The 15585-nt window shown below is 35.6% G+C and overlaps 1 protein-coding gene across 6 annotated transcripts in view; it reads left to right on the forward strand.

The window, feature by feature from the left end:
* stw (laccase) overlaps positions 1-15585 on the forward strand; it is a 104646-nt gene that overhangs the window by 73325 nt on the left and 15736 nt on the right. For 5 of the 6 annotated variants that reach the window (XM_033379229.1, XM_033379226.1, XM_033379228.1 and 2 more), the window contains exons 2-4: positions 9092-9581; positions 10424-11184; positions 12910-13094. In XM_033379229.1, the coding sequence (XP_033235120.1) occupies positions 9092-9581; positions 10424-11184; positions 12910-13094 (1436 nt within the window). Of the gene's footprint in view, positions 1-9091; positions 9582-10423; positions 11185-12909; positions 13095-13603; positions 13800-13848; positions 14062-14118; positions 14350-14415; positions 14896-15585 lie in introns of those variants that run through there. The other variant, XM_033379227.1, reaches the window with a different exon arrangement.

Raw genomic sequence — 15585 nt, forward strand, 5'->3', positions numbered from 1 at the left:
CCATAACCTTATAATTTGGACTATGTTGCAATATTAGTAAAACTTTGCCGGAATAAAAATATACATATGTATAAATGAAGTAAATAACATGCACTAAGTCATACAAATTGCTTATAGATTTGCTCAGGTTTCAAACCGGTCCATAACGGGTCTAAAATGGTGCAGCTTTAAAGCAACTCAGGGCAGAGACAAGGCTTGGCAACTTTAAGCACAAATTTCTATGTGTACTTTTAAAACTTGGCGAATATTTGCTTAAGCAGAGTGGAATATTATTCTAATTCATATGTACAAGTATACATACATAAAAATACAGACCCGAATTATTACTCTTGTACTACTAATGTCACATGCAAAGAATGATCCCTGGAAGTCATTTTGCCAAAAAAGTGTACATTCATATGTATGCGTACCTTTGTATGTATGTATGTATTGGAATTTGAAAAAATCACACCGATTCGCAAATTGATATGAATTTGGAAAAAAAATAATTAACTCAGAAAATCTGGGTCAAAACCACGCGAATTTGTTGAATTTATAGTGGATTCAAAGACCAATTTATTTGATTTTTAAATATATGCACATACATACATACAAATATATGTATGTATATGAAACCATATGTACATATATGTATGTATACATATACATATATACATGCAAGGGACTATCCATCTTGATTAGCAGCAAACAAGGTCTCTATATTTAAAATGCCTAATTTAATTATTAGCTGATGAAAAAGTTGGAGACAAGTGTTCCGTCTAAAATTGCAAAACATAAGTCTAAGAACTGACTTTCAAAAATGGTATTCTTAATATAATTTTTAGTGCTTGATAAATAGTCTGTTTCCTGATTCTTATAGAGGTTACTGATTAGGTGGCAAATAATTTTAGTGAGGCTCCTTTCAAGAATTTCGATTTGTTGTGACAGCTCCATGTGGATTCTTGATTACTATGCTGAAATAATTTGTGTCAAATAAAACGCGGGCCGAGCCAGTCCAAATAACCCACAAAAAGAGACAGCATTATGGAGCAAACTAGTCGACACTGCATCTGTATATGAAATACATGAACAGTTACATGAACATTTGTATGTACAAAAGTAAGCTAATGTTTGTATGTGTGCAACAAGCTTTGTGTAGAGCTCAACGAAATGGAGCAGAAAAACTCGTTGACGCTAAAGCTAAATGCGACAAGAAACGAGAAACTAGTAATGCTGTTGCAGTCACTCGTACGGGCCAAAACATTTTTGCAATAAACTAATATAAAACCGACCGCAAACTAACCAACCAGACTCTACGACCAACGAACCTTAGCAAATGAAAAACAAATCTTAATCGCAATTTACTTTGTCTACTACGTGGACTGATCTTGTTAGCCCACAACCCACAACGTTTGCAATTGACAGCAAGCTACATATATATTTACTCTATATGTATGTACTGTTACATATGTAAACATGTGAGTACTTGCAACACCTAGTAATAATGACACATTTACTTACGTGAGCGAAACCAACTTTCTTCTCAAAAAACGATTTAGTACGTCCACAACTAACGCAGTTGACCGAGAGCACGGCTAGTATTTGGAATGCAAGTCAAAAATAATTTTAAATTGATCTTTTACTGAACGATTAAAACGTTCTGAAAGTATGTAAATACTAGTCCAATACTAGCTTTTTCTTCCCCTGCGAATTTTTTAATTTTGTTCTATTTTTAAAAAACTGGTATTTTGTAACTGTATGTATTTTATATTTTTTTTTAATTTTAACTTTGAAAACTCGGAAAAAGTTTTGGGCTTTCATATTTTTCATGTATAGGTACATTAATTAGATTGGCGTCCTTTAAGGTATCGTTTTCTACAGTTTTACCGATAAATTGTGCTACTTTTTATACAAAAAATACCACAATTTTATATTTATAGCAGTAACGGAACGTAACTGAATTTAACGGTAAAACAGTAAGGGGAAAAACTAAAGCAGAACCTCTAATAAAAACAGTAAAACAAAAATACAGATTTACAAAAAAAAACATCAATAATCAAAAATCATCAAAAAAAAAAAACAAAAAATATCATTACACATCAAAGCACCACATCTATAAAAAAAATCCGCTGGTTCACAGCAGAAATGTGGTGTTGCATAGTGCTATCTAGGAAAATATTTTTTTCACGTTTTTGCCCGATCGTTTATATATTCCAGGAGAAATCGAAGCCAAATTTTATCAGATGATTTTACTCGGTCGGTGATACGAGATCACACCACAGGAGTGTTGCAAATGTATGTTTTCTACGTGTTTCTTGTTGCATAATACTTCTCTGAACTTACTCATATCTTGAGAAAAGTTCGCATGGGTCCCAACGTGGGACCCAAAAACAATGTTTGTTAAAGTAGAACTAGCTAAACTAGTGAAACTTGAACAATAAAGAAAGGCTAGCTTCGGCGTCTGAAGTTTCAAATGCCCTTGCACATCGCTCCGTTCCTACGAGTATGTCATCTAAATGACAAAGTCATCCCAATATCAAAAACGTGCTCAACATCTTTTCCCTTTTATCCCTGTCATTTAAGTCATATCATATAGCTAACATAGATACGATCGATAATCTGGACTATCCCTATTATAAAATGGTTTACATTTTATAATGCCTGAAAGTATTTCCCAGCTCAAAATAGGATTGGGATATTATACGACCAAATCGTAAAACAATATTCTATGTACTCAAAGAGTACAAGATATATTCGACTTAATATAATATAATATATAGATTATTAGAACAACCAGATGGAAGGAAGATCCCATAAAGTATATACATATTGTTTAGATCAACATCAAATGCTGAGTTGATATAGCCATGTCCGTTCGTCCGTCAGCCTAGGGCGATAGCGCCGCTAGATCTCTGAAACTATAAGTGCCACAGCAAGGAAATTTTTGTGTTCATACTGTCATACTGTTCATGTGAAAATTTTTCAATGACCTCCAGAGAATAAGTTACATAAATCATAGAATTACATACAAATTTATAAACTGAGTACCAGGTACTATCGGTAGTCCCAAGTTTCAATAATATTGGAACTTAAGTACTAGAGGTAGCTAATAAATAGAAAAAATCATTTTTCGATCATCGCACAGCCCGATAAATAACAAGTAAGGTGGTACGGCATCAAGTAGTGACTTTTAGACACAAAAATATTGAACGGCTTTACATTCCGTCGATCGGATTAAATGCATGCTTTTATTTGAGCACCTAATTCTTTTCAGGTCACAAAATCCAATCCAAACCTTTTTAAGATGTTAAAAACATAGTACTAGACCAAACCAACAATTATTTACACACATTTTTTTCATACTATAGACACAAAACAATTATAAAAACGACACTTGGTCAGTATGGCTCTCCTCTGCCAGACGACGCTAACATTCAACGACAAAGAGTGTGTGCGAGAGAGGCAGAAAATCAACCAGTGTAGGGCGCTGCGTATCCACTGAAAATTGATTTGTTGCTTTTGGTTATAATAATGATCCGATCTGATCCAGACTCCGCAATCTGAGTCTCTGAGAACTAGGCGCTCTTAGGGACGGACAGACGGGCGGACGGACATAAGGACATGGCTCTATTGACTCGGCTATTGATGCTGATTAAAAATATACATACTTTATGGGTTCGGAAACGCTTCTGTCTGGACGTTACACACAGCCATTTTCCCCACACTCATTTTGAATGTCGGGTATACAAAGATTTGGTTGGAAACTTAAAGGAATTGTGAATTGTGTATAAATGTACATATTTTATGTTTGATAGTCGACAGATCCTGCTACAATAGAAATCTGTTTTCATTCTGATCCAATGACGACGAATTTTGGTAAGACGTTCATTAATAACGCTCAAAATCTGCTTTTATTACTCTAGCATATATGTACGATTAAAAATGTTTTTTCTTATTTTTTTTTGATTTGAAGTTTCTGTTAAGAATATTAGTGCCAACTAAAATGTACAGCTATATATTAACGACGACCACAACGATACTCGTACTGTTAAGGAAAATCGTTACGGTCTCATTGCGATGGCTTTTGAAGCAGCTATAATTTCATTTTATTTTTGATCATTTATTCACCGATGCTGTCGGTAATGTCGGTGCTACGTTATTGCTGCAGATTTCACAATAGTATCACTTTTTCATTTCCATCATATTTCGCTTTTTTTATGCTTTAATTGGCTGTTGTGTTTTTTTATACCCGATACTCAAAATGAGTATTGGGGTATATTAGATTTGTGGTAAAAGTGGATGTGTGTAACGTCCAGAAGGAATCGTTTCCGACCCCATAAAGTATATATATTCTTGATCAGCATGAATAGCCGAGTCGATTGAGCCATGTCTGTCTGTCCGTCTGTCCGTCCGTCCGTCTGTCCGTCCCCTTCAGCGCCTAATGCTCAAAGACTATAAGAGCCAGAGCAACGATGTTTTGGATCCAGACTTCTGTGATATGTCACTGCTACAAAAATATTTCAAAACTTTGCCCCGCCCACTTCCGCCCCCACAAAGGGCTAAGTCTGTGGCATCCACAATTTTAAAGATACGATACAACCAAAAACGCAGAATCGTAGAGAATGACCATATCTTTTAGACTGCGGAATCTCAATTGGATCGTATTACTATTATAGCCAGCATCAAGAAAACAATTTCATTTTTTCTCGCCCTGTCTCTCTCTAACACACACGTAGCATAGGCGGCTTTGCTTAGAGTAAAACATTAGCGCCTAGATCTCAGAGACTATAAAAGCTAGAGCAACCAAATTTAGTATCCACACTCCTAATATATCGGACCGAGACGAGTTTGTTTCAAAATTTCGCCACACCCCCTTCCGCCCCCGCAAAGAATGCAAATCTGGGGATATTCACAAATCTCAGAGACTATTAAAGCTAGAGTAACCAAATTTGGTATCCGCACTTCTGTTAGATCTCACTATAAAACGTATATCTCAAAATTTAGCCCCACCCCCTTCCGCCCAAACAAAGGACGAAAATCTGTTGCATCCACAATATTGCAGTTTCGAGAAAACTAAAAACGCAGAATCATAGATAACGACCATATCTATCAGATTGCTGAATCAGATCAGATCATTTTTATAGCGAAAGGAAACAAATCAATTTGCACTGGCTACTCAGCGCCCGACGTCACGCTCAGACTGATTTTCTGTCTCTCTCGCACGCACTCTTTGTCGTGTCGTTTAATATGAGCGGCGTCTGCCGGAGGAGAGCCATACTGACTTAGGATCGGGTATAACTGTAGAGTTGCAGTGTCCGCAGCAACTCACAACGTTCCCCCTCGTTTTGTTTTACCTTTTTACCATTCATCGGATTTCTGAAAAATCGTTCAAACTATCAGACTCATTTTTCAAAACTATTTCAATTCTTAAAATACTAAATGCAAACAATTTAAATAATATTTTTATTGATTTTACATCGGCTATACAGCTCCAGCATTCAACCTCAAACACGGATCGGTGGTAATAAATTATTTGTGGGCAAACATTTTTTTGTTTTTATTAATAATTAATTTAAACAATTTTACTCAATTAGTTATTCTTATTTTATGAGTGTATTCCGAGTGAGTCCTGGAGCATTAGGTGTTACCACACGCTTTTAAACGCTTTATATACATATTTAAATATGTGAATATATGACTTTTTTTTTAAAAAAGGTGTGTTATACAAGTGGGAGCAAACAACATTAATATCTATGGCTTAATAAAGTGTATCAAAATGTTGCATTATTAGTATTGATTGAAGTTGGACCACCAATAAATCTATATCTTATAAAATATCTGCGGTTAGGCAGTGCCCATAATCTTCCCCACTCAAAAGCCTTATTTCATTACCCATATGATAGTGTTCCGATTTTCACCAAATCATTGTGAGCTTTGTTAATATATATTATAACAGAATTTTAATTTTTATAAAAGCTTTTACTAAATATTTTTGTCTGACCATTTTAAACTAGAACTGAAATTAGTTTGCATGGAAACAGTCAGATACACTTGACTATTTCAACTCTGCAATTCAACTTTTGACCAATTCTTCATTTCTTTTAAATTATCGAAAAGAAATCTGTATTGCAAGGTTTCCTTAAATAGCGCATATTCATATAATTAGGCATACATGCACATACATCTTTTTACATATGTTTTTTTTATAATTAGGAAATTTGTTGGGAAATGGCATCTCAGTCGTAACATTTTTTGGCTTACAGCTTCATCTTTTTGCTGCACGCAGTATTCATATATACATATGTACATATGTATGTAGATGCAAGATTGTAATATTACACCAATATATAATAGTATCTCCAAATAAAATTGCTTTTTATTTAACAATATAGTCCGAACATACGTTTAAAATTTTTGTTTGAATTTTATTAAGATAACTTACCCAAATAAGATCACTGTAGATAACGGCTATTTAATAATCTGCCATACGAAGAATGTACCAGAGAATTAAAACAGGCGGCACAGAAGGAGACGGATATGGCTGTATGGACTATGCTTTTTAGGATGATTAAAATATAGTGTCATATATACATATAGGGTCAGATATGTTTATTTTTTTCACACAGGTATATTGGAAAAGTATAAAACCTTAGTGGCAGTTATATAGCTATAGTATTCAAACCACAATTGAACCGCAAAAACAACAGCTTTATGTATTGTATTGTGTTAGTGCGCTTTGGCATAATAATAAAAGACAAAAAAATACCCAAAAAGCTCAAAAGTTTCATAACTCAAAGTTGTATAGTTTTGGAAAGGCAAATCTTTGGACCTGAAAGACATTAATTATTTGTTATACTTTCCCCTATGTCAGACGATATAACGATCATCGAAAACGGGCGGCGATTTTTTTTTATAAGGGACACACCTGAAGAACTTTTGAAGTACTTTAAAGAGAAAATAAATAATGAAATCATATTATTTAATATCAAAATCCGTTATTATTAAAATCCACTATAAGTACCAAAGCTGAATTCATTCAAAGATTTATTACATGCATACGTAAAAACGTAAACGAAAATTGCTAACATTGAAGCTCGAAGAACAACTTATCTACATAAGTTTGTTGTATCAACATCAGATCGCCAAAAGAATGTGTGCAACTCTCTTTCTCAACATGAGAGTTGTTTGCTTGAGTGAGTAAACAGCAACTGAGAAGCATGCAAGCATGCACAACTCCTCGCACGTGCACCTTAACGAGAAGCAAGAATACCAGTGAGCGCAAACTGAATACACTGTTTCTATTTTCGCCTCTTGTATACATATATGTATGTTCATTCATGTGTACATACATTCGTACATACATATATGTCTTCAAAACAAAAAGTATAGCTATACAGACGCCGCTGTTGATGATACAACAAATTCATAATATATAAATACTCGCACAGACATATATACTTTATAGCGTCAAAGACGCTTACTTCTTCCAGTCACCCTACAAGTGTAAAAAACGAAAATCATGCTAGATTTTTTGAGTAATTCTTTACAGCGCCAAAGTGAAAGTTAATTTAAACTTTTACCGACTGAACCAGCACAAAAGTCTACAAGGCGCGGCCAATGTAAGCTGACCTTGGTGGCTATAACCCAAACGAATAGCCACAAATTTCAGTTAAAACTTACTTTATTCGAACCGGACAGTCCCAACATTCAAGCTCTTTGCATACACCTTATAGATGAAATTCGTTTCGCATTAACTCCATTTAGAAGCTGTAAATCATTCATGGTCTATTTCTAAATACATAATACATAATATACATAATATATATAATTTAGAGCCAAAGTCATTTCTGAAAAATAAATGAATTACCGATAAACTTTCACTCTGAGGCTTTCAAAAGATTTGTAGTTTATAATTTAAGGTTCGGCCTTTGCTTTTTAGTGAGTATAGGGAGCATACACACCAGAGTACGAGTATATGAAATGCATGCATTTAAATTTAAATCAAGACAGACAACAATAGACTTGAAAGTACATGGCCGTTGCTCCATTGAAACTGTTCACCTGCCTTATCCGACATTGAAAATACGCTCGAAATTCCTGAGCGCGAATGCCACTACTTTCTACTCGAATACAATGAAAAGCAAATGTTACCATTTAAACAAATATGTTAAATTATCTCACACTTTGATATATGTACATATGTATAACAATATGTTAATATTTTGAATTAAGTAATTTTAAATTTTTTAAGATATTTTAATTCTTATGCTTCGAAGAAAAATTAACCGTAAGCAGTCAATGATCTCAAGACACCTTGCACACAATTGGAAGAGGTAGTCAAAGGGTTAATTAATGATTTAAATATGACAACTGTAAAGTAAAGAAAAATGTATTATTAAGTTTGAAGTCACAATACAAGACACAAATATACTCATGAGTATATACAACTACAACACATTAAAAGCAACACCTTTTTATAACCGGTGCTCGAAAAGTTTAGTGATGTATATATTCTTTTTGTGGAGGAAAGCAATTAGAGCAACACACAGAAGGAAGCGTTTCCGACGTCATAACATATATTTTTTTTTTATCAGCATAAATTGCCGTTCGATATAGCCTTGTCGGTCTCAGAGACAATAACAGCTAGAGCTAGACTCACAAAATTTTGTGTGTAGGCTTCTGTGAAATCCCCTAAATAATGTTTATTTTCAATGGGAGATAGAGAGAGAGCTATCGGCGCTTATATATAAATACGTATAAAATATATTGAAATCACATACATACTGTCTGAAAACCGGGTATAAAAAAATATCCAGGCCCTTGCCGCAGCTCACAGCGTCGCCAATCGTAATTTTTTCTGCGAACAGAGCAAGTATAAGACATGCCACTGGGTACAAATAACCTCAGAGTTACGTAATCTTTGAGCAGATTGAACTCCTAGATTTCACAAGCTAAACGGGTACTGAAATTGGTGGCCTATTTTCACCTAATGGAACACGAATTTTATGATGTGCCCCACAAAAAAGATCTGTTTATCCGTTTTACTAAGATATGCAGTTATATGTATATAAATTTATTTCAATTTAATTTTTTTTTCGTTGATTTTTTTCAGACAGTCAATCGGACCTCACGCCCTCCGGCTCTTATTGGCAGCAGCACGTGGCCACACCCAGCAGCTCGACCCCCTTCGAATCGCCCTTCTATTCGGCAACACATGGCCTCGTACAGACCCACCCCTCTTTGAGTGCCGGGCATCCACGCCCTGTACCTCTGAATAGTAATAGTTTGGGGCCAGGAGTGCCTGTGGCAGGGGCTACCAGCGGTAACCCATCCTTGACCGCTGGTAGTGGCTATCTAAACTCCCGCGGAAGCCTGCCGAACTCCGCACGTTATCCAGTCAACAAGATCACCGGAACCGTAGTTGAGCCCAATCCAAAGTCTCCATTCCGTCACTTAGATTTTTCTACAAGTGCGACTGCTGAACTGCGACGCAATCCAGCTCTTTCTGCGCCGGACGAATGTGCTCGTGCTTGTCGCGAAGGCGAACCGCCTAGAATATGCTACTATCACTTTACTTTGGAATACTACACCGTGCTGGGCGCGTAAGTACTGACCATAAAATAGTTAGTTCTTGATTTCTAATCACACCCACGGAAGGAATGATAGATTCTGGGATAGAAAATGTGTTCTACTCTTGCAGACTGGTCGGTTTATGGTAGCTTATGGTAACAGTTATATGATATGCATATTATCCGGTAATTATTAAATTTGGATTGGAAAGTCTGCCTTTTCTGCGCCGGTTCAGGTTGATACTCGTATCCCAAAAGTCTGGACATAGAATTTGGTTACTCATACTCATATACATATGTAATATGAGATATAGGCGATGAACAAGAGGGAGGGAGGGTTGGATCGACATCCGGAAATGTCTATGTCGACACAGGTGTTGATGCTCATAAAAAATAAATATACGTATACTGTATGGGGTCGGAAACGGTTTCTTTTGGCTGTTATATACATATAAACGAATCTAAATCTAATACACGAATAAGTAACGCATATACAAATTTTCTTTATTAAGAAGCTATTTGATGCCCTTGCAATAATGATTCTTCGGAATATCGTTCTTTCAAGTATGCCAGCTATTAGATACATACATATATGTATGTCTATGTCTATGTCGGTCTATGTCGAAGTGTATATGTAGAACAATATACCCATAAAGCTGCCATACGAGAATCCCTATAGCGTATTTGTGCTGAAGCATCTATCTCGTCAAAACCATAATAGCATCTGCAAGTGAAAAGTGAACATTTGTTAGTAGTTTCTATATTTAGTAGACAAAAAATATATTGCTATAGGGTACTTTACAGTCAAAATATCAATTAGACCACTACATTTTCTATAAACTGTTTATTTTCTCGTTTCTTATTCTTTCATACAGCGCTTGCCAGGTATGCACGCCAAACGCAACGAACACTGTTTGGAGTCATTGCCAATGTGTCTTAGCTGATGGCGTTGAGCGTGGAATACTTACAGCGAATCGCATGATACCTGGACCCAGCATTCAGGTGTGCGAGAACGATAAGGTTGTCATTGACGTGGAGAACCATATGGAGGGAATGGAAGTCACCATCCATTGGCACGGTATATGGCAACGTGGTTCGCAGTACTATGATGGCGTCCCATTCGTCACTCAGTGCCCAATTCAGCAAGGTAATACTTTCCGTTACCAGTGGACAGGAAATGCTGGCACACACTTTTGGCACGCCCACACAGGCCTTCAGAAACTGGATGGACTTTACGGAAGCGTTGTCGTACGTCAGCCGCCCTCTAGAGACCCAAACTCGCATCTATATGATTTCGATTTGACCACTCACATTATGCTTATCAGCGACTGGTTGCATGAGGATGCGGCAGAACGCTATCCTGGACGTCTGGCCGTCAACACAGGCCAAGATCCTGAATCAATGCTGATTAATGGCAAGGGTCAGTTCCGCGACCCCAACACTGGTTTCATGACCAATACACCGCTGGAAATATTTACTATTACACCAGGTCGTCGTTACCGTTTCCGTATGATAAATGCGTTTGCCTCCGTCTGTCCGGCTCAAGTGACGATCGAGGGTCATGGCATGACTGTGATTGCGACTGATGGTGAACCTGTTCATCCTGTTGACGTCAACACAATCATTTCTTTCTCAGGTACGTTAAGTTGTATATTAAAAAAAAATGTTTCATATATGCTAGTTGACATATGTTAGGAAAAAAAAATCTCAAAGGATTCAATTCAATCGAAGATAGAATTCGTAGAATACAGCTAAGGCCGCGACTCTACCAAAAGGCGGACACTGCAAGACGAAGAATTTGTGAGAAAGAAACAGAGAGAATTAGTATTCTGATCTAGATTCGGCAATCTGATAGATGTGGTCTCTGATGATATTCTTCGTTTTTGGTTTTTTTGTATCATCAAAATTGTGGATGCCATAGATTTTCGTTATTTGAGGAGGCGGAAAGGGACATGGAAAAGTTTGGAAATACATTTGTGACAATGTTATATTGCAGGAGTCTGGATACAAAATTTGGTTGCTCTAACTTCTATAGTCTCTGAAAACAAGGCCTCAAACAAGACGGACGAACGGACAGACGGGTGGACAGACATGACAGACAGACGGCTATATCGACTCGGCTATGGATCACCACTAATTTACTACTACGATACTCAAAAAGAGTAAAGGGTAAAAAGAATCGATCTTTTACCAGCAAAATAGCCAAAATGAATGAAAAATAATTCAAAATTATATTCCGCTGTGAACCGATCGTAATTTTTTTTGGTAGATTTGGGGCCTTCAAAATGTTTCATAATATTTTTCTTTGTTTTCGGTTTAATTTTTTAAAGAATTTTAAAGTCTGGTATATTTTTACTGTTTTTTGTTAGAGGTAGTGCTTCTTTTTCCACATAACTTAAGTACACTGCTCGTCAATAGGTTAGACGCACCCATTCTTGCATTAAAATTTGATTTATAACTTTTTATTTTTAAAGAATTGAAAAAAAGTTGATAAACAAAATTCTTGGTTATTTAATGATTCTTCAAGAGTGTTTTGAAAAAAAAGAGAAATTTCGCAAAATAATGTTTTTTAAACAGTTTCTTAAAGCTGTGTTAAATAAGGTACTTTTTTCTTTGTCTCTAGAATAGACGCACTAAAACATATTAATTTTTTGAACGAATAGTAGCTAATATTAAAATTTAATTTAGATATTGTAAATCTTAGATTTATTAGAAAAAGAAAAAAAAAATTCAGTAAATATGTTTGACCACTAATACATGCACAACAGTGAATAAAACAGACATTTGACAAATTCAGCTATAGATCTTACCCAAACACTTTGTAGCTTAAGCTTATAGTCTAGAAAATATATAACTTTCAAATTTAAAATTTTTGGTGATATATTTTTTCAAAAATGTTAAAAAAAAATATTATTAAATGTTATTAAGCCCCCAAATCTATCAGGAAAAGTTGGTTTGGTTCACAGCGGAAATGCAGTGTTGAGTAGTGTAATCAGTCAATGTCCTGGTGTCCTTGGGGTATTTAAATTAGTCAATATATACTCGTTGAAGTCTTAACTATCTATCTGATTAGTCGTGTGTGTTTGTATGTACATATATTTAACTATGTAACTATGTAACTATATGTATAAACTATATACATGCATGCATTAGATGTATGTACAAATTGCCTTTCACTTTTCTGACCGTTTCGAGCAGCATTCCATTTTGCAGGTAAGCAGAAATACTAGATAGCTCAGACATAATCAGCATCAACATTAAATCATCATCGAGTTCCTATAGTATAGAATATTTTACTATATATTCTCAAAAACAACTGATAGCAACAATAACTTTTCTCTGCATTAACTTGTAATTTAAGGCGAGCGATACGATTTCGTTATCACTGCGGATCAGCCCGTAGGTGCATATTGGATACAATTACGTGGCCTGGGTGAGTGCGGTATCCGTCGCGCTCAACAGCTTGCCATTTTGCGATACGCCCGTGGTCCATATCAGCCTGCGTCGGCGCCCCCAACATACGATGTAGGAATACCTCAGGGCGTGGTAAGTACCCATAACATGTTTTAATTTTGCTAAAGTTGGATATTTCGGTAATTTTTTATCAATATTGGGGTTATGGGGGTGTATAGAATTGTGTATAGAATATCTTGTTGAGTTTTAAATATAAAGACGGGCACTGACTAAATAATCTGATACATTTACACAGTAATTATTATTATATTTAAAAAAAAAATCAATTAAATACACTGGGTTACGAAAATTATTATGTAAATAAGTATTTTGCAACGTTTAAATCATGTATGCATATATATTTCCCTATCTTTGGCCAATACAAATGAGAGACAACTACTGTAGAAAGGAAATTAAAAATAGATCGCACTTAAAATATAATGTAATAAGTAATATCTTTCTATATTCTTTTTTTCAAAATCTCAACCGTGTAAAATACCGACACTTTCAAATCGACTTAAACTGTTTCTTATTGCACCTGTAAATAAAAAAACAACACAAATAATTGTAACACTTTACGAACGACAAATACGACAAAAAAGGTAATGAATCCCTTGGATGCTCAATGCAACCGTCAACGGAACGACGCCATATGCGTAAGTCAACTGAAAAACGCCCTTGAAATAGATCGTGGCATTTTGGCAGAGAAGCCAGACGTGAAGATTTTCCTACCGTTCCGATTCTTTGTATACCGTGCAGAGGATCTTTTCCAGCCAAACACATATAATAGATTTTTGGGTAAGCAATACAAGAGCTAAATTGAACGATCTAATTAAACAAATTACAGTGGCACCCACGGGAGATCATGTGATTTCGCTTATCGACGAAATCTCCTACCTATCTGCACCAGCGCCACTCACATCGCAGTATAATGATATTAACCCAGAACAATTCTGCAACGGCGATAATCGACCAGCCGACTGTGGTCCGAACTGCATGTGCACTCATAAGATCGATATACCGCTTAATGCTATTGTGGAAGTTGTTTTGGTGGACGAAGGTAAGTAGCCCTAATAAATGCCTTAAGATTTTGTTTGTCATACTTTGTTTTTTGTAGTGCAACAACCAAACTTGTCGCATCCATTTCACTTGCACGGATACGGGTTCAGTGTTATTGGTATTGGCCGATCGCCCGATTCGTCAGTAAAGAAAATTAACTTAAAGCACGCGTTAGACTTAGACAGACGGGGACTTTTACACAGACAGTATAATTTGCCACCGACTAAGGATACGATTGCGGTGCCAAACAATGGCTATGTCGTGCTCCGTTTTAGGGCCGACAATCCCGGTAAGTTTTTTGTTTATGGTAAACAATGCTATGCAAAAAAAACTAATGAAGCGTTCTTTTCTTCAGGCTTTTGGCTTTTTCACTGTCATTTTCTATTCCACATCGTTATTGGTATGAATTTAATTTTGCAGGTCGGCACTAACGCTGATCTGCCACCCGTGCCTCCAGGTTTTCCTACATGTGGCGATCACACCCCACCCATACCCATAAATTAGGCAATGCCACATACATGCCAGCAACACCCAAAAAGACCAAGTTTAATGCTGCTGCTCATCTAACTGAAACACGACACTACAAAATTATACATGTAAACTTTAAACAAACACGACACCTACTGATTGTATAGTGTGTACAAACCTTCCAAACATATTTGTACGTGTATATGAATGCAGATACAAATCTGTATGTATGTATATATAAGCACATTATCCTAAAAAAAGCACTGCCAGCGTCCAATTGTATGATAATGCCAACATTCGGTAAAATTTTGACTATTCCTACTTATTCCCACACTGGTGCATTAATTCATATATGTACATATGTATAGGTACATATGTATATAACGTTTTCTGTATACATTACCAGCTCCAGCGAAAAGATGCCTGTCCTTCTTGTATAAAATGCCTTTAAATGCATAGTGTGCATAATTCGCTCGCCATCTGCAAATGCACTAATTAATTTGCATACTTATGTACATAATTGTGTACGTTTTTTGTATTCCCCTGAATGTTTGAAATGACTGCAAGCATCCGAATAATTTCATTACTTTCTGCAGATCAAACCGTGTTCACTATATTATAAACTAGTAGCTTTTTCAATGTTTAGCTAATGACCTTTTTAAAATATGTACATATATATATATATATAGGTATAGGTATATACATGCACTTGTATGTTGGCGTGTATATACCTTTCCTGCTGGTGCCTAATCGTTCAACACCTGAATAGCATTTGATGCAAAATGAAATATCGTTTTGTATTCAAAATATTTCGTCTATGTAAGTTGTATTTATATACATATGTATGTATACATATCAATTAAACAATAATTCTATTAATTCTTAATGTATATACAATTTTTATATAAATAAAATATATATAATGCTTAAACTAAATGTACTTATAACACTTCGAGGAACACGTCTTATGCACCTTTGATCGGCTTGCAGATGGCATATACATACATACATATATGCACACATACATTAGTCTATACTGCAAAGAAGCAATTAGGGC

This window comes from Drosophila pseudoobscura, chromosome 3 (assembly GCF_009870125.1).
Source record: "Drosophila pseudoobscura strain MV-25-SWS-2005 chromosome 3, UCI_Dpse_MV25, whole genome shotgun sequence".
NCBI classification, from domain to species: Eukaryota; Metazoa; Arthropoda; class Insecta; order Diptera; family Drosophilidae; genus Drosophila; species Drosophila pseudoobscura.